Raw genomic sequence first — 24,389 nt, forward strand, 5'->3', positions numbered from 1 at the left:
TGTCCTGCCGGTGGATAGAGCGCCCCACTAGCTGTACTGCTGCGTCCGGGATTAGCGGATGTAGCCAAGTCTCCGTTATGATCATCACACAACAGTCGCGGATGTTGGAGTTTCCAGCGATTAGCAGCTCCAGTTCGTCTGTTTTGTGGACGATGGACCTGGCGTTGGAGAGGAAGATGCTCGGTACCGGTGGCTTGTGTGGCTGTTTCCTCAGACGAGCTGGTAGGCCTGCTCGACAACCGCGCGTCCTCCTGCGCTCACAACGCCGCCTGCGCCGCCTCCCTGGAACGGCCGCAATCCAGGTAGATCCCGGTAGCCTCGCTATGTTCTGCGGGATGTCATGAGCTCGGTGGAAAGTGCTCGTAACATCGGTCTGGCACCGCAGTCCAATGTTTAGCAAGACCGCCTTATTGTAGACATGGGAGTATCTTGCTTGGTAACGGGTTCTAACACACACAACATTCACTATACATACAATCAAACAACACCATATCAGAGAGCCAAAAGCTGCTGCCCGTGCGCGCCGCCATTTTTTCTAGACTAGTTGAACTAGACTTAGACGTATTATTAGCCTTCTCTTCATCAACAGTTCTGCAGATGAATAACCCGTAGTTGTGTGTGGTGTGGTTCTGTACTTCAGCAAGAAACTAGCCAAACGATGTTTCATGCTGAGCTTTGAACTGCCCTGCTAAACCTGTTTCTTGAGAGCCTCTTTGACTACTCTAACAGACCTTTCCGCCGCCCCATTGGAGGCTGGATGGTATGGATGAACAAGTGTGTGTTTTACCCCGTTACGCTTCATGAACTCTTTGAACTGTTCTGAACAAAACTGAGGTCCGTTATCAGAAACAAGTTCTTCTGGTAAACCATGACATGCAAAAATTGATCTCAACTCGTCTATGGTACGCTCAGCAGTAGTGCTTGACCCCATATGCTTAGCCTCAATCCATTTGGAATGACTATCTACTAGTACCAGAAAATTATCATTACCCTTTTCACAAAAGTCTACATGAACTCTCTGAAACGGTCTACTTGGCCATGACCAGGGTTGCAGTGGTGTTTTTGGTGGTTTACTCCGGCAATTTTGACACACGCTACATTTGCTCACCAGTGACTCAATGTCACTGTCTATACCAGGCCAATACACAAAACTTCTAGCAATTGACTTCATGCTTACTATGCCAGGATGTTCGGCATGAAGTTCGTACATAATCTTGTTTCTTAAAGACTCTGGTACAACCACTCTGTAACTCCACTTTAAGCATCCCTGCTCACATGATAATTCATGTCGTCGATTATAGAAAGGCTTCAGTTCCGAGTTTGATCCACACTCGATTTCAGTCCAACCATTCAATGTCTGTTCATAAACACTCTTCAGCACAGTGTCCTTCTCTGTTTCAGCTGCAATTTCTGTTGCAGTCACTGGAAAGTCTTCATCTACGACTTGCAGTGTGTAGATTGAGTTCTCGCTTCCCACATCAGAGTTCTCATGGGGCAATCGGTACAACGCATCTGCGACTGCGTTGCATTTGGAGCTTCTGTACTCCACCTTGTAATCATACTGGGACAACAGAATTGCCCAGCGCTGCATCCTTGATGCCACCATGGAAGGTATAGCTGACTTGGGACCCAGTATCGTGAGTAGTAGTTTGTGATCAGTCACAAGGGTGAATGGTCTGCCAAGAAAAAACGGGTGGAATTTCTTGATTCCGAACACAATGCGGAGTGCTTCCTTTTCTATCTGTGCATAGTTGCGCTCACTTGGTGATAGGGTGTGGGAGGCAAAAGCAATAGGCTTTTCCTGTCCGTCATCCATTACGTGGCAAATCACACGGGGGCGCTAGTGTGCATGTGATGTAATAGACGTGTTTTGCTAGAGCTCCCCTCCGATAAATCGAGATTAAGGAATAAAAGACTATTTATAGTACAACTCCCACTTTAAGTTGTGTCTACTGCTGTAATAACAGACCGACATAAAATGACAACGCAGAAGTCGTCCAGAAAGCAGCCAGCCGTCAGGAAATTTAATGAAAACCCAGCATCGTCACTGGATGAGGAGCGGCCTAGTGGTGGAGAGCCGGAGCTAATCACACTATCGGCAGAAGGAACTCCTGAAACAGCTGGCCCGGAGTGGACGGCGGGCGTCGGCTAACATGCGAACGAGTTAACTCTGAGCCATGGACATGGTCATTCACACGAAAGGTAGACGTTGGACTCAATAGATTTAACTTTAACTTTGTTTAATGTGCTTAATTCGTTTCAGGAATAGGATGATTTTACAGGATGGGTTCCTGCTAATTTTTCAAAGGGAAACGTTTTTTTTGTTGAACAGATCCGTAATTTTGTTTGTTCATCGGAGGGGATGCCGACTGAATTTGTAGTTAACTAGCTAGCGGTTTCACAATTTAGCCTTTAGCTAGCCTTTGGGCTTAACAGGCTAGATAGTTGAAGTAACCCCCGTTTACAGTATGTTAGGATATTTTCTCTCACTTTCTTTGGGAGAGTGGGGAGGGGGGGAGGGAAAGTCCGAGTTTTGTGTGTGTTTTTGTGTTGGTGGTCTTCCTGTTTTTTTGTTTGAGGCAAATTATTATGTCGCTGCTTATGTAATACAATTTACACCTTCTGATGGTACCTGGGGATGATGATGTGCGTGGGAGGGTTACCATGGTGAGCTGGAATGTCCGCGGCATGGGCCACCCAATTAAACGAGCTAAGGTGTTTTCACATCTTAGGTCTTTATCTGCCGACCTTGTGTTCCTCCAAGAAACTCACATTAGAACATTGGGGCAGAGACAGTTGTGCTGCAGATGGGCAGATCAGATATTTCAATCCACATTTTCTAGCAAAGCCCGCGGGGTGGCAATTATGGTTAAGAAAAACATAGATTTCAGACATATTTCTACAGTAAGTGACCCGAATGGTCAATTTCTCATAGTAACTGGGTACCTTTACTCTGTTCATGTAACACTGCTTAATATTTATGGTCCGAATATTGATGATGCAGCTTTCTTTCGCAAAATCTTTGATAAGCTACCTGACCTTTCTAATACGAATGTGATTGTTGCAGGGGACCATAACACAATCCTTGACTGGCACCTGGATAGGTCATCAAATAAAATGTGTAGCCCTTCGAATGCATCCACGGTTTTGAAAAATCTCATCTCCTCCACCAATTTAGTTGACATTTGGAGGATACAGCATCCCACAGACAGAGAATACTCTTTTTTTTCTAAAATGCACAATTCATACTCTCGTATCGATTATTTTTTATTAGACTCGAAACTCATACCTAATGTAATAAATACCAAATATCATAACATTTTGATCTCAGATCATGCTCCAACCTCAATTATCTTTGACTTTAAGCTGTCTAAACGATGTGCTAAATGGCGACTACGCCTTTCCTTGCTTAATGATGGAACTTTCTGTAAATACATGTCTGAAAAAATTACAGAATATTTGGAGACCAATGACACTTCTGATGTCTCGGACTCCACCTTGTGGGAAGCTTTCAAGGCAGTTATGAGGGGTCATATTATTTCGTATGAAGCGTCTTTAAAGAAATCCAGAGAGAGACGTCTACAAGAAATTGATTCGGAGCTTTCTCCAATGGAGACGTTGTATAGGAGCACAAACAACCCCCAAACGCTGCAAAATATGCTCAGTCTTAAATATGAGTATAACACGATTCTAACAAATCAAGTCAGTGACCAGCTACTGCGACTGAAACAGCGATATTTTGAATTAGGGGACAAACCGCATACTTTGTTAGCCCGTCAGCTTAGAGGGCAACAAGCAAGTAGGGCCATACATATAATAAAATCAGGCAAGGGTGTTGCTTTAACCGATCCAAAATTAATAAATGAACGCTTTGAGGAGCATTATCAAGAGCTGTATAAATCCAAAGCTAACGGTGATATCAATGCATGGTTAAAAAAGTTGGACATACCAAAATTAGATAGTGCCTCTTGTGAGGCCTTAAACTCAGAACCCTCCTCTGTAGAAATCAAGGATGCAATTAGGTCGTTGCAAAACGGCAAGAGCCCTGGGCCAGACGGTTTTGGAGTCGAATTTTATAAGAAGTTTGCTGACCAGGTAACTCCGATTCTGCACAGGATGCTCTCCCACTCAATCGAGTTGAAAAAGCTCCCACCGTCATTGTACAATGCTAATATTTCTCTCTTATTGAAACAAGACAGGGATGAAACCAATCCCTCCTCATACCGACCAATTTCTATGCTTAATTTGGATTTCAAGATTTTTACTAAAATAATGGCGACTAGACTAAATAAGTGTATAGAATCCATTATCCATACGGATCAGACCGGGTTCATCCCCAATAGGTTCTCTTTCTTTAATGTTAGAAGAGTAATGAACATTATGTATCACAAATTCGATAGTTCTTCCAAACAAGCCATTCTGTGTTTAGACGCAGAAAAAGCTTTCGATCAGGTTGAGTGGGGATATTTACTCAGAGTGCTGGAAGAGTTTGGTCTTGGAGCCTCTTTTATTTCCTGGGTACGTCTTATATATGCTCATCCCACCGCTTCCATACTCACAAACCAGGATAGGTTACCCCCTTTTGCCCTTCAGAGGGGTACGCGACAGGGCTGCCCCCTCTCGCCGCTCCTCTTTGCGTTAGCCATTGAGCCGCTGGCAATCGGCATAAGAGGGCATGCGCTTATAAAACCGATAATACTGGGTGGGGTGGAACATAAGATTTCGCTTTATGCGGATGATATTGCCATCTTTGTATCTGACCCTGAACATTCTGTTCCTTACCTATTCCAGCTTATTAATTCCTTTGGCGAGGTCTCAGGTTACACTATAAACTGGCAGAAGAGTGAACTTATATCGATAACAGCAGAATTAGACCCTGTATTCTTAGCCAACATGCAGTTTAAAACAAATCCGGATAGTATAAAATATCTGGGCATTAAAATATCTAAAAACCCCAAGACCCTTTTTAAAATTAACTTTACCGAAAGGTTGAACAAGCTAAAGGAGAACATAGAGGAATGGAGAACGTTGCCTATTTCCTTGATTGGCCGCGTGAACGCAGTAAAGATGGTCTCCCTGCCGAGATTTCTGTATTTATTTCAGAATGTCCCTGTTTTTATCCTCAAATCCTACTTTAAGTTAATCGATTCTATCATTATGCCATTTATTTGGGGATATAAAGCACACAGGATCTCAAAAGCTTATCTTCAAAAAACGAGGGAACATGGGGGACTGGGGTTACCGTGCTTTTTATATTACTATTGGGCGGCCAATGTTAGAGTCATGGTATACTGGCAGTATGCATATGAACGGGGAGTTGGATATGACCTGCCACCTTGGCTGGCGATTGAAAAAAGCTTAACCCCAAAAACTTCTCTCCCTGCTCTCCTTTTTTCATTACCCAGATCTCTCACCTCTCTTAGAGAGGATCACTTCACTCTGTCCAATACTCAGAGAATATGGCACCAAATTAGGAAAGCTTGTGAGCTTCCGAATACGTCAATGCACGCCCCAATCTGGCATAACCACGCTTTCCCCCCATCATTTACAGACACAGCATTCAAAGAATGGAGCTGTAAAGGGATAGTTACAATAAAAGATCTTTACATAAATAGACACTTTGCATCATTTGATCAGCTACAATCCAAGTTCTCATTGCCCAAAACTCAATTCTTCAGGTACTTACAGCTGAGAAATTATGTTTGACAAAAACAATTCGCTTTTTGAGTCCCTGCCCGAAGACGACTTGTTGTCCAAAATTTTGCTGGGTCCCCCGGAAGCAAAGAACCTAATCTCATCGTTTGTAGGTATCTTTTTAAATAAACTAGATAAATCTACTTTAAAAATAAAACAAACCTGGGAAGAAGACCTTAACATTGAAATTGATGACGATGTCTGGAAGGAAGTACTGAAAAGTATAAAATCCTGTTCTATTAATTCTAGGCTACAACTGATTCAATTCAAGGTTATACACAGATTACACTACTCTAAGGTTAAGCTGCATAAAATCTTTCCTGATCTCTCACCTTTGTGTAATAGATGCAAGACCGCTGAGGGTACACTCGCTCACCACTTTTGGACTTGTCCAAAATTTCACAACTTTTGGTGTCTTTTATTTCAATGGTACTCCACTGTTTTAAACGTCACTTTAACTCCGGACCCTGAAACTGCTCTATTCGGGTATTTCACAACGCTTGAGAAGCTAGACCATAATGCTCGCACAATCTTGGTTTATGGTATGGTAATTGCCAACAGATGTATTTTGAAACTATGGAAATCAGACTCTGCTCCTCAGTTTGAGACTTGGTTAAGAGAATTAATGGGCATATTACACGTAGAGAGGTTGAGATATGAATTGTCTGGCAACCCTCAAAAGTTCTTCAACATATGGAACCCAGTGCTGCAGCATATTAAGGACAAGTAAAACTATCCCCTCAATGCCACATGCTTTTGTACCTTCTTTGAATCCAGCAGTGAAAATACTGAAATATTTGACTTGTGAAAATTACCTTGCCTCATGTTTTTGTGCTTTTGTCTTTTTTTTGTTACATTGTAGATATGTTTTTTTTAAATGTATTTTTATTTATTTATTTGTTTGTTTTTGTTTGTTTGTTTTCATGATTATGTAGGGAAGGGGAGGGATGGGGTTTACTGTTGTTGTTATATGCATTGTAATCAATTATAAAATAAAAAAATTAACAAGTAAAAAAAAATTAACAAGCAAATCACTGCACCTACACCATAACTTGAAGCATCACAAGCAAGTTTCATCTCGCGCGTCGTGTCATAGTGAACCAGGAGTTTGTCACTTGTCAGGTTTTTCTTGCAGATGTCGTATGCATGTTGTTGTTCCTTTCCCTACATCCAATTCTCATCCTTTTGTAACAGATGATGTAGTGGCTTTAGCACGATTGCTAAATCTGGAAGGAATCGTGCATAGAACTGCACCATCCCAAGGAATGATCGTAGCTCTGACACATTGTTGGGCTTTGGAGCATTTGCAATTGCTTCAACTTTCGCCTTCACAGGGCGCAGTCCGTTGGAATCTACTTTGAGTCCAAGGTAGATCACCTCTGATTGAGCAAATGCACATTTGCTCTTTCGTAGTTTGACGTTGTGGCAGTTGAATCGTGTGAGAACTTGCTCGAGTATTTCAAGACGTTCTTCCATGCCCACTGTGAATATCAGTAGATCATCCTGGTTGCACACACAGTGTGGAATGCCTTGCAACATTTTGTCCATGACGGACTGAAAGATTTTTGGGGAAGATTTCACACCATAGGGCAGCTTTGTATATGAATACAAGCCCTTATGTGTGTTGATGGTCAAGCACTGCTGACTTTCTTTGTCAACATTGAGTTGGGCATAAGCGTGAGACAAATTCAGCTTAGTGAAGACTCTTGCGTTCTGCGTACAGATCCTGCGAGGTTGGCAAAGGATATTGTTCGTCGTCAACAGCTTGGTTGATTGTGACTTTGTAGTCACCGCATAATCGAACAGTTTTGTCAGTGCTGGGTACAGCCACAACTGGCGTTGCCCAGTTGCTCTGGTCTGTCTTCATGAGTACTCCATTCCGCTCCAACCTGTTGAGTTCTTCCTCCGCTTGTTGCTTTAGCGCAAATGGTACTGGTCTTGGTCAACAATACACAGGTCTCACATCTTGCTTCAGTCGAATGTGTGCAGAGTACCCTGTTATTCCCGTGTAACTATCAGCAAATATTTCAGCATGTTTTCTTACGACATTTTCAAGACGTGATTTGGTCACATCGACACTGAAAATGTTCTTCCAGTTTAATTTTATTTTACTCAGCCAATCCTTTCCAAGGAGGGTTGGTTTATTTCTGTAGCTGGCCACTATAATGGGCAGTGTTACTGACTGGCCATTACACTGAACTTTACAATTCATTTGTCCGCACGTCTCCAAGGCTTCGCCCGAGTAGGTTCTCAGCTTGACCTTACTCTCGGACAATGGTGTCTGTGAGAACTTTGTTTCATACAGGTCTTTGCTCATGACCAAACAGTCTGCTGCCGTGTCAATACACATATCAATTAACTGTTCATTAACCAATAGTTTAATTCGAAAGTCTTTGTCTTGGCTGGTTGTAGGCTTATTGACATCAGTTGCATGAATGATGTACAACCCAAGTTCATTGTCATCCGGGTTCATCTCTAAGTTGTGAACTCTTTTCTGGTGATGTCGCATGTTCCCCACTTTAAGCTTGGCCCGGCATGCTGAGGAAATATGGCCTTTCTTCTGACAGTTATAGCACTTAGCTGTTTTGAACTGACAGGATTGGGATGGGTGATTACCGTTGCAACGATAACAACTGGCTGCACTCGGCTCCCCGCCATACTTCGGTTTCAGTTTAGCCCCTTTTGGTTTGGCCATAGGCGCTGCTTTGTGAGCATTCTTTGATGCCATCTCCATTGTAGTAGCAATCTTGCATGCTATCTCAAATGTAAGATCTGGACTCACTGCTCATGAGTCTGGACTGAATTCGTTCGTCCATTAGACCACAAACAAATCTGTCGCGTAATGCGCGTTCGAGAAAGGTTCCAAAGTTACAATGCAACGTTAAGTTTTTCAAGGCAACAATGTACTCACTGATTGTCTCATTTTGCTTCTGGTTTCTCGTGCCGAATTTATAGCTTTCTGCAATTTCCATAGGCTTTGGGTTGAAGTGCTCCTCCAACTTCTTTATAATGTCACTGAATGGCACATCTTTTGCCTTTATGGGTGCAAGGATATTCACGAGTGTGCCGTGCACTTCAGGTCCGATCTCTGTGAGCAGAATCGCTTTCATGCGTTCACGAACGGCCTTATTTGTTGCAGCCACTACCTCTCCTTCACCACTAGTCTCCATGATGTTGTTTGCCATGAAGAACATGTTTGCTCTTTCCATATAGGAACTGAACGGCTCTCTACTTTTGTCAAAGATGCCCAGGCTTCCGATGTAGCCCATGGACGCTGCCATTTTGTCCCTCTCTTTTTTTTAAACAAAGGAACGAGGAAAGTTTTTTTTTTTTTTTTGCACAAGCTCAGATTTCCTGCCTGTTCTGGTGTAGCAAAGCACCTAAAACTTAGCAGTACAAAAGCTATGCTAGCTATGCAAAACAAACTCAGTCTCCTCCACAATCCCGTCCTCGTCGCCAATTTTGTTATGTTCAGCACGGCAATAAAGATAAAGTACACTCACACGTTCGTTGCCTGAATCGCGCCAGCCTTTATTTACCCAGCGTTCTCAGCTAATAAGGAACACCCACTCATTAACATGGCACATGAATATGCATGAATACATTACAATTAAGAAGAAAGAGAGCACTGGTGAGCTTACTAATCGCAAAGGGACTGGCAGGCTAAGGAAGACCTCCACTGCTGATGACAGAAGAATTCTCTCTATAATAAAGAAAAATCCCCAAACACCTGTCCGGCAGATCAGAAAAACTCTTCAGGAGTCAAGTGTCGATTTGTCAATGACCACTGTCCGCAGAAGACTTCATGAACAGAAATACAGAGGTTATACTGCAAGACGCAAACCACTGGTTAGCTGCAAAAATATGATGGCCAGGTTACAGTTTGCCAAGAAGTACTTAAAAGAGCAACCACAGTTCTGGAAAAAGGTCTTGTGGACAAATGAGACGAAGATTAACTTATATCAGAGTGATAGCAAGAGCAAAGTATGGAGGAGAGAGGGAACTGCCCAAGATCCAAAACATACCACCTCATCTGTGAAACACAGTGGTGGAAGTGTTATGGCCTGGGCATGTATGGCTGCTGAAGGTACAGGCTCACTTATCTTCATTGATGATACAACTGCTGATGGTAGTAGCATAATGAATTCTGAAGTGTATGGACACATCCTATCTGCTCAAGTTCAAACAAATGCCTCAAAACTCATTGGCCAGCGGTTCATTCTACAGCAAGACAATGATCCCAAACATACTGCTTAAAGCACCAAAGGAGTTTTTCCAAAGCTAAAAAATGGTCAATTCTTGAGTGGTGAAGTCAATCATCCGATCTGAACCCAATTGAGCATGCCTTTTATGTTCTGAAGAGAAAACTGAAGGGGACTACCCCCCAAAACAAGCATAAGCTAAAGATGGCTACAATCCAGGCCTGGCAGAGCATCACCAGAGAAGACACCCAGCAACTGGTGATGTCCACAAATCGCAGACTTCAAGTAGTCATTGCATGCAAAGGATATGCACCAAAACACTAAACATGACTACTTTCATTTACATGACATTGCTGTGTCCCAAACATCATGGTGCCCTGAAATGAGGGGACTATGTATAAACACTGCTGTAATTTCTCCATTGTGAAACTAAAATGTATAAAAATGGCCTTATCTGACAAAGTGCACATTAACCACATGTGATTTTTTTAATTACAAATCTCAAATTGTGGAGTACAGAGGCAACTAAATAAATGATGGGTCTTTGGCTCAAACATTATGGAGGGCACTGTATGTGTCTCTTCCAAATAGTTTCCCTGTGGTTACGGTAAAAGAGGAATGTGCTACGCTTGTTTTTTTTCCAAAACCTAGGCATTAAAACAAAAAAAAGCCATGATATTAATTTCCATCAAAATAAACTCAGCTGATATTGCAGCTGTTGTGTTCTTTAAAAAGATACAGTGAGTCCGTTTTTACGCGAGTGTTTATTCAACCGCCATCTGCTCCCCCGGGCTCCTCCCTGTCCCTCTACCAATAGACCTGTGTAGTCTTAAAGGCACATTGCAATAACACCACATCTCCCCTTTCTAGAATCAATCGGTAGACTGCGGTTGATTCACCAGACCTTAGAGGATTATTCTGCCTCTTTAGCTGGAAGGTCTGTTCCTATCTGAACTAAATTAATTCAACATAAGTACATGTAAACACATTGTCTTAGTGAAAAGGATTTTACCCTTTTCACTAAATTAGAAAAACATTTTTCTTTAGAAACTCTCTTTTTTTTCACTTATAGTTCAACCTATCTGGTCTCACCACTCTTCTCCCAAACCTGGTTCTGGGAGTGGATGGCAGTTCTGGAATGTTCTCTTTTGGTGGTTCTGCTGAGCTCTGCTCTGGAAAGCAACCCGGGAGTTGCTCTTTCATACCACCCCCACTCTGGTCCGGCAAGGGTTTCATGGGAATTAGATGGCGACGGTTTCGCCTGACCGTTCCGTGAGGTCCCTCCACGATGTAAGAGCGGGGGGTGGTGTGGCTGCCGATCACAGCTCCAGCTTCGCCTTGATCCGTGACCACACGTCTTGTCCGGGAAAGAGCCCGTCGAGACTCCGTGCACGATGCCGCAGGTTGTACTGTTGTGCATCTCTGATTCTCTTCTCCTTTTCCTTCCACGCAACCACTTCATTGTCGGGAAGAGCAGGATTCAGCAGGGCTGGAAGTCTTGGTACCGTAGTGCGAAGCCTTCTCCCCATAAGGAGTTGGGCTGGGCTGTACCCGTTTTGCAGTGGGGTTGCTCTATATGCAAGTAAAGCGAGGTAGGGATCCGCCGCTTTCTTCAGGAGACCCTTCACTGTCTTGACTGCACGTTCGGCCTCCCCGTTACTCTGAGGATATCTCGGGCTGCTTGTGACATGGCGTAAACCATACAACTTTGCAAATGCAGTAAAGGCGGTTCCGGCAAACTGAGGCCCATTGTGACCAATGTCTCCGGAATGCCGTGACGTGCAAACATTGATTTGAGGTGGTGGATTACATCTGTCGACTTGGTGGGGCTGAGTGGAGCGATTTCCACGTATCTCGATGCATAATCCACTACCAGCAGGTAGTTCTTGCTTCCCAGCATGAACAAGTCAGCTCCCAGCTTTTGCCATGGTCGGCCTGGGTATTGTGATGGCATCAGTGGCTCTGTGTGGTTCTGTCTCTCTTTGCTGCATGTCCGGCAGTTGAGGACCAATTCGTTCAGCTGCTGACTTAGTCCAGGCCACCACACTGACCGTCATGCACGCTCTCTACACTTCACCACTCCCTGGTGACCTTCATGTAGTCTGGTTAGCACGTCGTTCCTCATAGTTGAGGGTATGACTAATCTGTCTCCTTTGAGTAACAGTCCGTCATTTACCGTGAGCAATGCTTGTTCTGCCCAGTACAGCCTGTGTGCCGGTTCACTGTTGCTATTCGTTGGCCATCCTTCCTGACACAGCTGCATTACGCGTGCGCACACACTGTCCCTTTTTAGCTCCGCTCTCAATCATCCAGGTAGGCAGTGCTTGCCGGCAGGTTCTCTATTATCATGTCTACATAGATGTTTGTATTCTCAAACAACTCCTTTTCGTCAGGCGTTTCCCCCATTTTCACAGGAGCACGCGACAGCGTATCAGCTGTCCACAGACACTTTCCTGGCACATGAGAAATGGAGTAAGAATAGCGCATGAGGCGCATCCGGAAACGCTGAATCCGTGGAGGGAGAGCATCCAGTGCCTGTGACCCCAGCAGACTCAGGAGAGGCTTATGATCCGTCTCCATCTGGAAGTGTTTACGGATGAGAAAGTTGCGGAACCTTTCACAAGCCCAGGTCAGGCCCAAGGCCTCTTTCTCCACCTGCGCGTATCTCTGCTCCATCTGTGTGAGAGATCGCGACACGTAGGCTACCGGTCTCCACTCCTCATCCCATTTTTGGAGAAGTACACTTCCCAGGCCGTAAGATGACGCATCTGCTGAGACTTTGCATTCACAGTTCGTGTCGTACATGGCTAGTACAGGTGGGGATACCAGTGCATTTTTCAAATCTTGAAACCCTCTTGCCTGGTCGACGCCCCACAGCCAGCAGTTCCTCTTCGACAGGAGGTCCCGCAGAGCCTTGTCTCTCTCTGCTAGTTGCGGGATGAACTTCCCCAGCTGGTTAACCATTCCGAGAAAGCTCCTCAGCTCACTCACATTGGTCGGCTCCTCCATCTTCCTTACAGCCTCAGTCTTGCTCGGGTCAGGACTAATGCCACTGGAGGAGAGGACATGACCAAGAAAGGTCACCTCTTCCTTCGACAGGTCACATTTGTCAATGTTAAGCGTAATGCCCGCCTTTTGGATCCTCGCCAGCACAGTATGCAGACGAGGGTCGTGCTCCTCTCGTGTTTGGCCCCAGACCAGTACATCATCCATGTGGCAGACGATTCCCTCGAGTCTCTCTGTGACCTCTGACACCATCCTATTTTGAAAGTGTTCGGGGGCAGAGGCAATGCCGAAGGGCAGCCGCTTGAAGTAGTAACGACCGAAGGGTGTGATGAATGTTGTGTATTTTGCTGAGTCTTCGGTCAGGGGAATTTGCCAAAACCCCGTGTTGGCATCCAACTTGCTGAATATTCTGGCTCCAGCCAGCATCCCCAGTGTTTCCTCCACCGATGGCAGGATGTACTTTTCTCGACACACCGACTCGTTGAGGTTAGTGAGATCGACGCATATGCGTACGGCTCCTGTCTTTTTTGGCACCACCACCATGCCTGAACACCAGTCAGTAGGCTCTTCAACCCTGGTGATCACCCCCAGGCCTTCCATGCGGGACAGTTCTCGCTTGACTTTACCCATCAGCGGCAACGGAATCCTTCTGGGTGTCTTCAATGAGAACGGTTGGGCCCCTGGTTTCAGTTTGATGGCATACTGCTGTCGTACCTCCCCTAGACCGCTGCATAGCTTCGGGTAGCTAGTCTTAAGTACACATCCTCCATCACCCTTTTCTCTCCTTTCACCAGGAACAGCCCAGCGACGCCCACAACTTCTAGTGGACTCCTCCCGGGTCCCAGCAGTGGCTTGGTTGCTTTACGGAGGGTAGGTGGATCGCTGTCTCTATAGATCTCTTTAAACACGGTGTGGGGTAGGACTGTAACATCGGGCCCGGTGTCAATTTTGAATGACACGTTTTTATCATTTATGTCGATGTTTACCATCCATGGCTCTCCATCGGCTGTGACACTGCCTAGGAACATAACATCCTCGTCCTCTTCAACTTCCTGCACGGTTTTGGTTGATCTACACACACGCTTGTAGTGTCCCTTTCTCCCACATAAATGGCATTTCGCATCCTTTGCCGGGCAATCCTGCCTTGGATGGGACAGAGAGCTGCCACATTTATGGCACTGTACACTTTTCCCCCTGCTGTGTTGGGCGCTGTGTGTTTTGAGTTGGTGGCCATAAGCCTGGTGAGGTTTGTTTCTGGCATCTTTACTACTGCTCTTATACACTCTGTCCACAGATTTAGCATCACTTGTCTCTGTCCTGGTGTCACCTCCTCTCTCTGCCTCGCCATATTGACGGCCTTTTCGAGCGTCAATTCTGCGTCAAGCTGCATACGTTCGGACAGCTGCTTATCCATCAGTCCGACAACAAGCCTGTCGCGTATCAGCTCGTCGTGTAGCACCCCGTAGTTACAGTGCTCTGCCAGCGCATATAACGCAGTGACAAAGGCATCCACTGTTTCATGTTCTCCCTGCCTGCGCATGTTGAACTTGGCACGCTCATAGATTATATTTTTCTTTACTATGAAAAATCGTTGGAAGCCATCGCGCACCCCTATGTACGTTGCGCTTTGTGCTACTGTCAGGTTTAACCCGCGCAGAACATCGTCCGCCTCATCTCCCATGCAATAAATCAGCGTGTTAACTTGATTATCTTCGGAGCTGGCATTCAAGTTACTTGCCAGACGGAATCTTTCGAACCTCCGTATCCATTTGGCCCACTCTTGCGGCTTTGAAAAGTCGAAGGACTCCGGAGGCTGGATGCTAAATGTAGCATTTGGTCCTACCGGGGCTCTCTGTGCGTTGTCGTCTTGCATGTCGCACTCTTCTTTCTCTTTTGCCGTCAACGAGCTCCAAACGATAGTTGTTCGACTCAAAGTACACTTCACGCACCCTACAGGACTTCTGACACCATGTTGTGTTCTTTAAAAAGATACAGTGAGTCCGACTGTGATTTTACGCGAGTGTTTATTCAACCGCCATCTGCTCCCCCCTGTCGCCCTCTGATGACCCCCTACCAATAGACCTGTGTAGTCTTAAAGGCACATTGCAATAACACCACAGCAGCAACACCCACCGGAAGTTACTGAATGCATTTAACATTTTTATAATCACTGATTTTCTTGAATACTTTAGCAGTTGAGAGTGTAGACACAAAATGCTGGAGTAACTCAGTGGGACAGACAACATCTCTGGAGAGAAGGAATAGATGACATTTCGGGTCAAGACCCTTCTTCAGACTGAACGTCCCGAACCGAAACGTCAACCATTCCTTCTATCCAGAGATTTGCCTGTCCTGCTGAGTTACTCCAGCATTTTGTGTCTATCTTCAGTTTAAACCACCTTCTGCAGTTCCTTCCTGCAGCAATTGAGAGCAGGCGGTGAGCATTGATGTGGCTGAGGCCTGCGGGAGGAAGGGTCAGCGGTGGCAATGCAGTCATTGGGCCGGTCAGGGAGTGCCGGGGGAAGTTGTGAGGGTTGGAGTTGGTTCAGGTTGTGGATGGACTGGGAGTCAGTGGTGGGCCCGGCCTGTGGGTGGCCTGGGAGGCTGGGAGTCGGCGGTGGCATTGGAATCAGCAAACCCATCCTGGGAGCAACTGGGGAGGCTTTGAAGGTCAGTGGTGGGCTTGGCCTGTGGGAGCAGACTGGGGAGACTGTGGGTCAGCGATGACTTTGGAGTCGGTGGGCCCGGCCTGGGAGCAGACGGGGAGGCTGTGATCATTGGAGCCAATGGGGCGTATCCTCCAGCATCCACCGGTCCCATCCTGTTGGCGGTAGGGTATGCGGCACAATCGGGCGACTTAGGTCAGGACCCGTCTTCAATCTCAAGAGGTTTTCTTGAGTCTGAAGAAGGGTCTTGACCCAAAACTCCATCTGTCAATTCCTTGTCCAGATGCTGCCTGACCCACTGAGTCCACCCTGCACTTTGTGGCCTGCTTTTGGTTTGGAAACACGTTATAGCCAAAGCTTCCAGAAAACGGAGCACGGCGGAAGCTTCCAGAGGGCTGCAGCCTACAGGGGGAAGCCACCAAGCCAGTCCCCCGTAGCTGAACGCAAGACTGGGTGGACCGCGGCCTGGAAAGGGGAATCTGTCAAGCCGGCCCCTGCTCATCCACTGAAGACCAGAGTCCCGGAGGATGGAGCTGGTGACGACGACGGACTTGACGGGCGAGGAGTGAGGCCGGTAGAAGATCCGAGGGAACCGGAGCCCGGCCCACCGCACCCCCGAGGCCGGCTGCGGGAGGCACCCCCGGGACACAAAAGTGGACAGGCAAGGAGAGGGACGTGGGCTCGCTGATCGATCCACATGTCCAAGGAAGGTGGCAGCTGGAGGCCCTGCAGCAGCCTGGGGCTCGCCTGGAACAGGCACCGTTCATAACAACTAGAGCACAGACTGGTCTGGCGCCAAAACATGATACCTCGCATGTGGGATCAGTGGACTATTTCTGTCCACTTGCTAATCGGGGATGTGCCTGGGTATGGCAACACTCCACTAGACTGTACGTAAGAAAATAATGTCACTTCGCGCATGTGACAATAAAAGCACTATTAAACTATCTGTATTTAACTTCTTCACATTTCTTATCTTAGTAAACTCTATTTCAGACTTCGAGTCACAGAGTGATACAACATAGAAACAGGCCCTTCGGCCCAACTTGCCCATACCAGCCAACAGGTGCCATCTACACTAGTCCCACCTGCCTGTGTTTGACCCATATCCCTCTAATCCTAACCTATCCATGTATCCGTCTAAATCTTTCTTAAACGTTGCGATAGTACCTGCTTAACGTCCACCTCGGGCAGCTTGTTCCATATACCCCTCAGGTTCCTGTTAAATATTTTTACCCCCTCACCTTAAACTTATGTCCTCTGGTTCTCAATTCCCCATACTCTGGGCAAAACAATCTTTTCCCGATCTATTCTCAGGATTTTATACACCTCTGTAAGATCACCCCTCATCCTCCTGTGCTCCACTAATAGAGACCCAGCCTACTCAACCTCTCCTGGCAACATCCTTAAAAATATTCCCTGAACCCTTTCCAGCTTGACATCTTTCTTATAACATGGTGCCGAAAACTGAACACAGTATTCCAAATGTGGCCTCACCAACATCTTATGTAACTGCAACATGACCTCCCAACATCTACTGTATACATTTCAGCAAGGCATTTGACAGGGTTCCACATGGTAGGTTAGATCGCATGGGATCCAAGGAAAGATAGCCAACTTGGCATCATGGTAGGAAGCAGAGGGTGATAGTGAAATTGTGTTTTTCGAACTTGAGGCCTGTGACTAGTGGTGTGCCTCAGGTTTGGCGCTGGGTGTATTGCTGTTTGTAATCTATATTAATGATTTGGATGAGAATGTACAAGGCATGGCCACTATGTGGCCACTATGTGGCCAGGTTCAGCTCCAACTCCATCAACAAGTTTTCTGATGACACTGTGGTGGTGGGCCTGATCTCCGATAACGAGGAGAAGGCCTACCGGGAGGAGGTGGGTGATATGAGAGTTAACAGTCCTGATGGCCTGTGGGAAGAAACTCCGTCTCATCTGGTGTCAGGCCAACAGCCTCCTCTTCAATGTCACAAAAACTAAGGAGCTGATTGTAGACTTTAGAAGGGCTCAACATCCGAGGATGTACACGCCAATGGAGGTAAATGGGATTACTGTGGATAGGGTGAGCAGCTTTAAATACCTGGGAGACCACATCACAGAGGATCTGACATGGACAACACACATTGCCATACTGGTGAGTAAGGCAAGGCAGCGCCTTTACCACCTCAGACAGTTGGGGAAATTTAGAGTCTCTCTGAGGATCCTTCAGTGCTTCTTCTCTGGGGCTGTAGAAAGCATCTTGTCCGGGAACACTATCTGGTTTGGGAACAGCTCTGCCCAGGACAGGAAGGCTCTGCGGAGAGTAGTGCGTTCGGCTGAACGCACTATGGGAACTACACTCGCCCCCCTGCAGGACCTATACATCAGGAGGTGCAGATCCAGAGCCAGCAACATTATGGGGGACCCCTACCACCCCAGCAATGAACTGTTCCAGCTGCTACGGTCAGGCAAACGCCTCCGCTGTCACGCTGTGAAAACAGATAGGATGAGACGGAGTTTCTTCCCACAGGCCATCAGGACTGTTAACTCTCATATCACCAGGAACTAATTTAATTTACTGTATTAATTTATTTTTTGTGTAAATTTTTTTTTTTCTATTCTGTTTTGTAGTTTAGCACAATCCGCAGGCGTTGCCACTTTCATTTCACTGCACATCTTGTATATGTATGTGACAAATAAACTGGACTTGACTTGATGATGAGTAAGTTTACAGTTGACACTAATGTGGGTGGTATTGTAGAAAGTGAAGTTGTTTGTCAAAAATTGCATCAGGATCTTGATCAGTTGGGCAGGGGGGCAGAAGAATGGCTAAAAGGGTTTAATGCAAATAAATGCAGGGTGTTGCATTTTGGGCAGTTTAACCAGGGCAGGGCCCACACAGTGAATGGCAGGGCTCTGGGGAGTGTTGTTGAGCCGAGGGATCTAGGAGTGCAGGTATATCATTCCTTGAAAGTGGCATCACAGGTAGATAGGGTGGTTAAGACGGATTTTGGCATATTAGCCTTCTTCTGTCAGAGTACTGAATGTAGAAGTTGGCAGGTCATTTCACCACGTGAAAGACATTGGTGAGATCACATTTAGAGTTGTATTCAGTTTTGGTTACCCTTTTATGGGAAAGATGTTGTTAAGCTGGAAAGGGTGCACAGAAGATTTACGAGGATGTTGCCAGGGCTCAAGGGCCTGAGGTATAGGGAGAGGTTGAGCAGGCTGGGACCCTATTCCTTAGCGCAAGAGGATGAGCTTATAGGAGTGTACAAGATTATGAGAGGAATGCATAGAGTATTTTACCCAGAGTAGAGGAATCAAGAACCAGAGGACATGGGTTTAAGGTGAGGGGGAGATTTAAATTGGACCCGAGGTCCAATTTTATATATATATATTTTTTTATTTTAATTATTTTTTGATTAAATTATTTTATTTACACACACACACACTCTCACACACACACAAAATGTGGTGAGTATCTGGAACGAGCTGCCAGAGGAGGTAGTTGAGGCAGGTGCTATCACAACATTTAAAAAACATATGGACAGGTACATGGATAGATAGGCTTAGAGGGATATGGGCAATTCACAGGCAGCTGTGACTATTGTAGATGGGGCATGTTGGTTGGCGTGAGCACGTTGGTCCACAATGACCATTCTAAGGTGGGAATGCTAACAGTAAACCAAAGACTCACTCTACTCCAATGCAATGCCATGGTTAATTTTGTATAATCAGGGAGGACAACAAATATTACAGAATTTTAAAAAATCGTCACCTATTCGGTTTGAGAGTTAGGATTTTCCTCAGCTCCACACATTCCGGTGAATTAGGACTCTGTTGGTGGTCTCTCTCCTGCCGTGTGAATCTATGAAAAAATACACAAAATATGGCTAAGAAGAAAGAAAGCAAATGATAAAAAAAACAACGGTGCAATTTGACTCTGTTTCACACTATTACCCATGTTAATGTAAAATGTTACTGCAATCATTTCAATTAGTGCTGAAGGTTTTTTTCATGCTGGCTTTCTTCAGTAAGGGCATTGTGTAGAGAAGTTGCGGTTTTACGAGACATTGATAAGGCTGCATTTAAAATATCATGTACAATTTTGGTCACCCTGCAAGAGGAAAGATGACATTAAATTGGGAAGAGAGCACACGATTTATAAGGATGTTGACATGCCTTGAGGGACTGAGTTCTGGAGTGATGTTAGGCAGGCAAGACTGTGATATATGAATCATCATTAGCCACAGGTGAGGTTCTGGAAGACTGGAGGATGGCTAATACTGTGCTTCTATTTAAGAATGTCTGAAAAGAAAAATGTGGGACCGAACAACCAGTAAGGCTGACATCTGTTGTAGGTACGTTATTGGAGATTATTCTGATGTTGAAGAGATGTGTGCATTTGGAAAGATGAGGGTTGATTATGGGCAATAGACAATAGGTGCAGCAGTAGGCCATTCGGCCCTTCGAGCCAGCACCGCCATTCAATGTGATCATGGCTGATCATTCTCAATTAGTACCCCGTTCCTGCCTTCTCCCAATACCCCCTGACTCTGCTATCCTTAAGAGCTCTATCGAGCTCTCTCTTGAAAGCATTCAGAGAATTGGCCTCCACTGCCTTCTGAGGCAGAGAATTCTACAATTATCACAACTGTGTGTTGGGGAGATCGTCTCCCATGAATTTGATGTTTATTTGAAGAAGTAACCAAGAAGATCAATGTGGGCAGGCAGTAGATGTAGTCTATATGGACTTCTGCAAGGCTTTTGATAAAATTGGAATGGTAAGTTACTTTGGAATGTTAGATGTGTAGGGAAAGCTAGCAATTGGTATAGATTATCAGATAGAAAATAAGTTTATAAATGACACTTAAATAGATGGTAGCAATGAATGTTATTAAGAATTACAGCGGGATCTTAATCAGCTAGGTACGTGCGCTTAGGATTGGCAAAAGGAATGTAAAACATTGCGAAGTGTTGCAATTTCGGAAGTCAAACCAGGCCAGGACATTCACAGTGAACAGTGGGTGCCTGGGGAGTATTCAAGACCAATGGGATCTAGGAGTACAAGTACATAGCTCCCTGAAAGTGGCATCACAGGCAGTCAGGGTGGTGAAGTGGATTTTTGGCACATTGGCCTTTACCAATAAGGGCATTGAATATTGAAGTTAGGACATTTTGGTGCAATTGTACGAGATGTTGATGGGAAACTGTGTTCAGTTATGGTCACCCAACAACAAGAAAGATACCTTTAAGCTGAAAAGAGGACAGAAAAAATGTATGAAAATGCTACCAGAACCTAAGGGAGAGGTTGGGCAGGCCAGGACGGGGAGAGTAGGAGACTGAGGAGTAATTTCATAGAGGTGCAGAAAATCATGAGGGGCATAGATAAGGTGTTCGTGTTGAGGAAACATGGACTAGAAGGAATCAAGAACTAGAGGGGAAGGGTTGAAAATGAGAGGGGAAAAGATTTGATTGGAACTTGAGTGGCAGCTTTTTTCCACACAGAGGTCACTATGGAGAACAAGTTGCCAGCGGAAGTTGTTGAGGCAGGTACAATAATAACATTTAAGGGGTATTTGGACAGGTACATGGATAGGAACGGTTTAGTGAAATATGGGTCAAATGTGGGCAACTAGGGCTAGCAGATCCACTGTACATCCAGTATGTGTATGTGACAAATAAATTTGACTTGACTTGACTTGACAGAGAAGGGCATCTTGGTCAGTTTGGACGAGCAGAGCTGAAGGGCCTATTTCCATTCTTTACAACTCTCTGACTTTATTCCTTGGAGAATTGGACATGAAACAGGTGATCTTACAGAGGTGTATATGGCAATATGACAATAAAACACTCTCTTAAAATCGTGAGGGGAATTGATAGGGCGCAAAAAAGAGAGGGTTTTTCCCCAGGATAGGGGAATTAAAAACTAGAAGGCAAAGGCAAAGGTTTCAGGTGAGAGAGAAGAATTAATAGGAACTTGAGTGTGCATTTTTTTTTAAACAGAAACATGACTTGGGAGAACAGTTGGTAAATTAGCTTTGCTGAATGAAATTGAGGGTTCATGTTGCCAACTTTTCAGCAACCACAAGCAAGAATGTTCATCACCTTTTTCCTATCTTGGTTCACTGAACTGCATAAAAATGTAAAAAAATGGTCTATTAAAATCTGACAATGCGCACTTTAACCACATGTGATCTTTTTCTATTACAAATCACAAATTATGGAGTACAGAGGGAAATAAATAAATGATGGGTCTTTGTCCCAAACATTATGGAGGGCTCTGTATCTACTGAAGATCAATCCTGGGACAGCACATTGGTACAATCACATAGAAAGTCTCTACTTCCTCAGCATATTAAGGAGATTTGGCATGTCGATAACTATTCTATTAAACTTTGACAGATGTAAGGTAGAGAAGGTTCTGGGTGTTGGCATCACAGCCTGGTTTGGAAACTCGCAAGCCCATGAACCAAGGAGACTGCAGAAAGTGATAGACCATCCGGGCCATCACAAGTAATGACCTCCTCACCATCGAAGGGGTCTCTCGGAAGCGTTGCCTCAAAAAGCAGCCAATATCATCAAGGTCCATATCACCCTGGCAATGGTCTCATTTCACTACTGTCATCAGGAAGATGGTACAGGACCTTGAAACCAGTAACCATTGGGTTCAAGAGCAGCTTCTTCGTAGCTACCATCAGGCTTCTGAACACTGAACAACACTAACGTCAGCAACTATGGTCGTCTTTGATGAAACTACAGATGTCAGTTTTTGCAGTATTATAGTTCCCCAGGATGACAGTTATTAGTTTATTTTATTTTTGATTAATATACGTTTACCTGTGAAATTGTGTTTACAGGCCTGTTAAGCTGCAGCAAATAAGAATTTAATTGTTCCATTGGCGGTATATATGACAATTAAACATCATGGACTCGCTTGACTGTTGACTTGAACAACTAGCCCCTTTATCACCACTGCCCCTCTCCTGCTTATTCTGACTCTCTTCCCTCACCACCCCCTATTCCCATGAACTCAGCAGGTCAGGCAGTGTCTCTGGAGAAAATGAATAGGTAATGATTTGGGTCGAGACCCTTCTTCAGACTGAGAGTCAGGGGTGAGGATAACTAGAGGTATGAAAAGATACAGAACAAATCAGAGCTGGCACCGATGGCCCAGGAAGGTGAAGCCCACAATGGTCCATTGTTGGCTGTGGATGAGGTGATAACGAAGGGATACAAACCATGAAACTAGCAGGACGATCAGGGTGGGTAAGGAACAGAGTGAAAGGGAGTGCAAGGGTTACTTAAAATGAGAGAAATTCATTCTGCTGGGTTGTAAACTGCCCAAGCGAAATATAATTCCTACAGCAGGTTGTTTATTAATTGAAGTAACTTCTTTAATTCATATGTAATTTCCACACTTGGTGTTCACAATTTCCCAAACTTACTTTTTCATGACCAGCAAGCACATTGCTACCTTTATAAAAAAGATTTTAATCAGTTATTTTTTGGACAGCTTTGACTCATGCCCTAATCTTTACCCATTTTTTCATTTATTGCTTTGTTTTATTCGTTGTCTTCTAACTTGCGATTCACGTTTGTTAGCATCAAGTTTGATACCATCTGTAGCGGCCAGCTTCTCGTCTATCTCAATTAGCTCCCAAGCTGCCACTTGCATAGACCGGGTCAGCGATAAGCATAATAACTCGAACAACTAATAACAGAGATCCTCCCAGACGTTTAATAGTTAGTCTTCTTTATTTGAAGGTGCAATAAACATATTGGCATATCTCTTGTCATCGAATGCTTATTAATTGCTAGGTAAAATTCCATATCTTACCACAGTCTATGCGATCGTTACGAATTGCCAGATATAACTTCGACACAGTTTGTATTAATCTTCTAGTTAATAAAACTTACAGGCGATTACATCATAGCTGATAAATCTTTTGGCGGAGCTTCTAGCTGACCCTCTGTCAGCACCTCCCAGCTCACCCACTATGCCAGCACGTACCCAACTGCCCGTACTCTGGCTCCGCCCAGCCCCTACGTAAGCATTGCATTAACTCTATAGTGTCCAAACTACAGCAGAATACAAGGTAGTGATATTAATAAGTAAAAATAACTAATAACTGCAAAATGGATCCTACACCATCATTACATTTTTTCTTCCCATTGATTTTTTTTTTCCTTTGTACTTTATACTCTGTTATCTTGAATGTCAACACCCTCATGGTTATTGACTAATCCACGTTTTAACATGCCAGCTCACCTTATCTCGCTGTGCTAACATGCCTACATACAGTGCATTCAGAAAGTATTCAGACCCCTTCACTTTTTCCACATTTTGCTACATTACAGCCTTATTTTAAAATTGATTAAAAGCAAATTTGTAATCATCAATCTACACACAATACCCCATAATAAAAAAGCGAATACAGGTGTTTAGAAATGTTTGCAAAGCAATTAAAAAGAAATAACTGAAATATCACATTTTACATAAGTATTCAGACCCTTTACTCAGTACGTTGTTGAGGTACCTTTGGCAGTGATTACAGCCTCGTCTTCTTGGGTATGACGCTACAAGCTTGGCACACCTGTATTTGGGTAATTTCTCCCATTCTTCTCTGCAGATCCTCTCAAGTTCTGTCAGGTTGGATGGGGAGCGTCGATGCACAGCTATTTTCAGGTCCCTCCAGAGATGTTCAATCGGGTTCAGGTGCGGGCTCTGGCTGGGCCACTCAAGGACATTCACAGACTTGTCATGAAGCCACTTCTGCGTTGACTTGGTAGTGTGCTTAGGGTTGATGTCCTGTTGGAAGGTGAACCTC

General features: G+C 44.8%; 1 protein-coding gene across 2 annotated transcripts in view; it reads right to left on the reverse strand.

Moving 5' to 3' along the window:
- LOC144603413 (alpha-2,8-sialyltransferase 8F-like) overlaps positions 1-24,389 on the reverse strand; it is an 80,705-nt gene that overhangs the window by 46,155 nt on the left and 10,161 nt on the right. For both annotated transcript variants that reach the window (XM_078416598.1, XM_078416608.1), the window contains exon 2: positions 19,337-19,426. In XM_078416598.1, coding sequence (XP_078272724.1) covers positions 19,337-19,426 — 90 coding nt within the window. The remainder of the gene's footprint in view (positions 1-19,336; positions 19,427-24,389) is intronic.

Source organism: Rhinoraja longicauda, chromosome 2 (genome assembly GCF_053455715.1).
Source record: "Rhinoraja longicauda isolate Sanriku21f chromosome 2, sRhiLon1.1, whole genome shotgun sequence".
Taxonomy (NCBI): domain Eukaryota; kingdom Metazoa; phylum Chordata; class Chondrichthyes; order Rajiformes; family Arhynchobatidae; genus Rhinoraja; species Rhinoraja longicauda.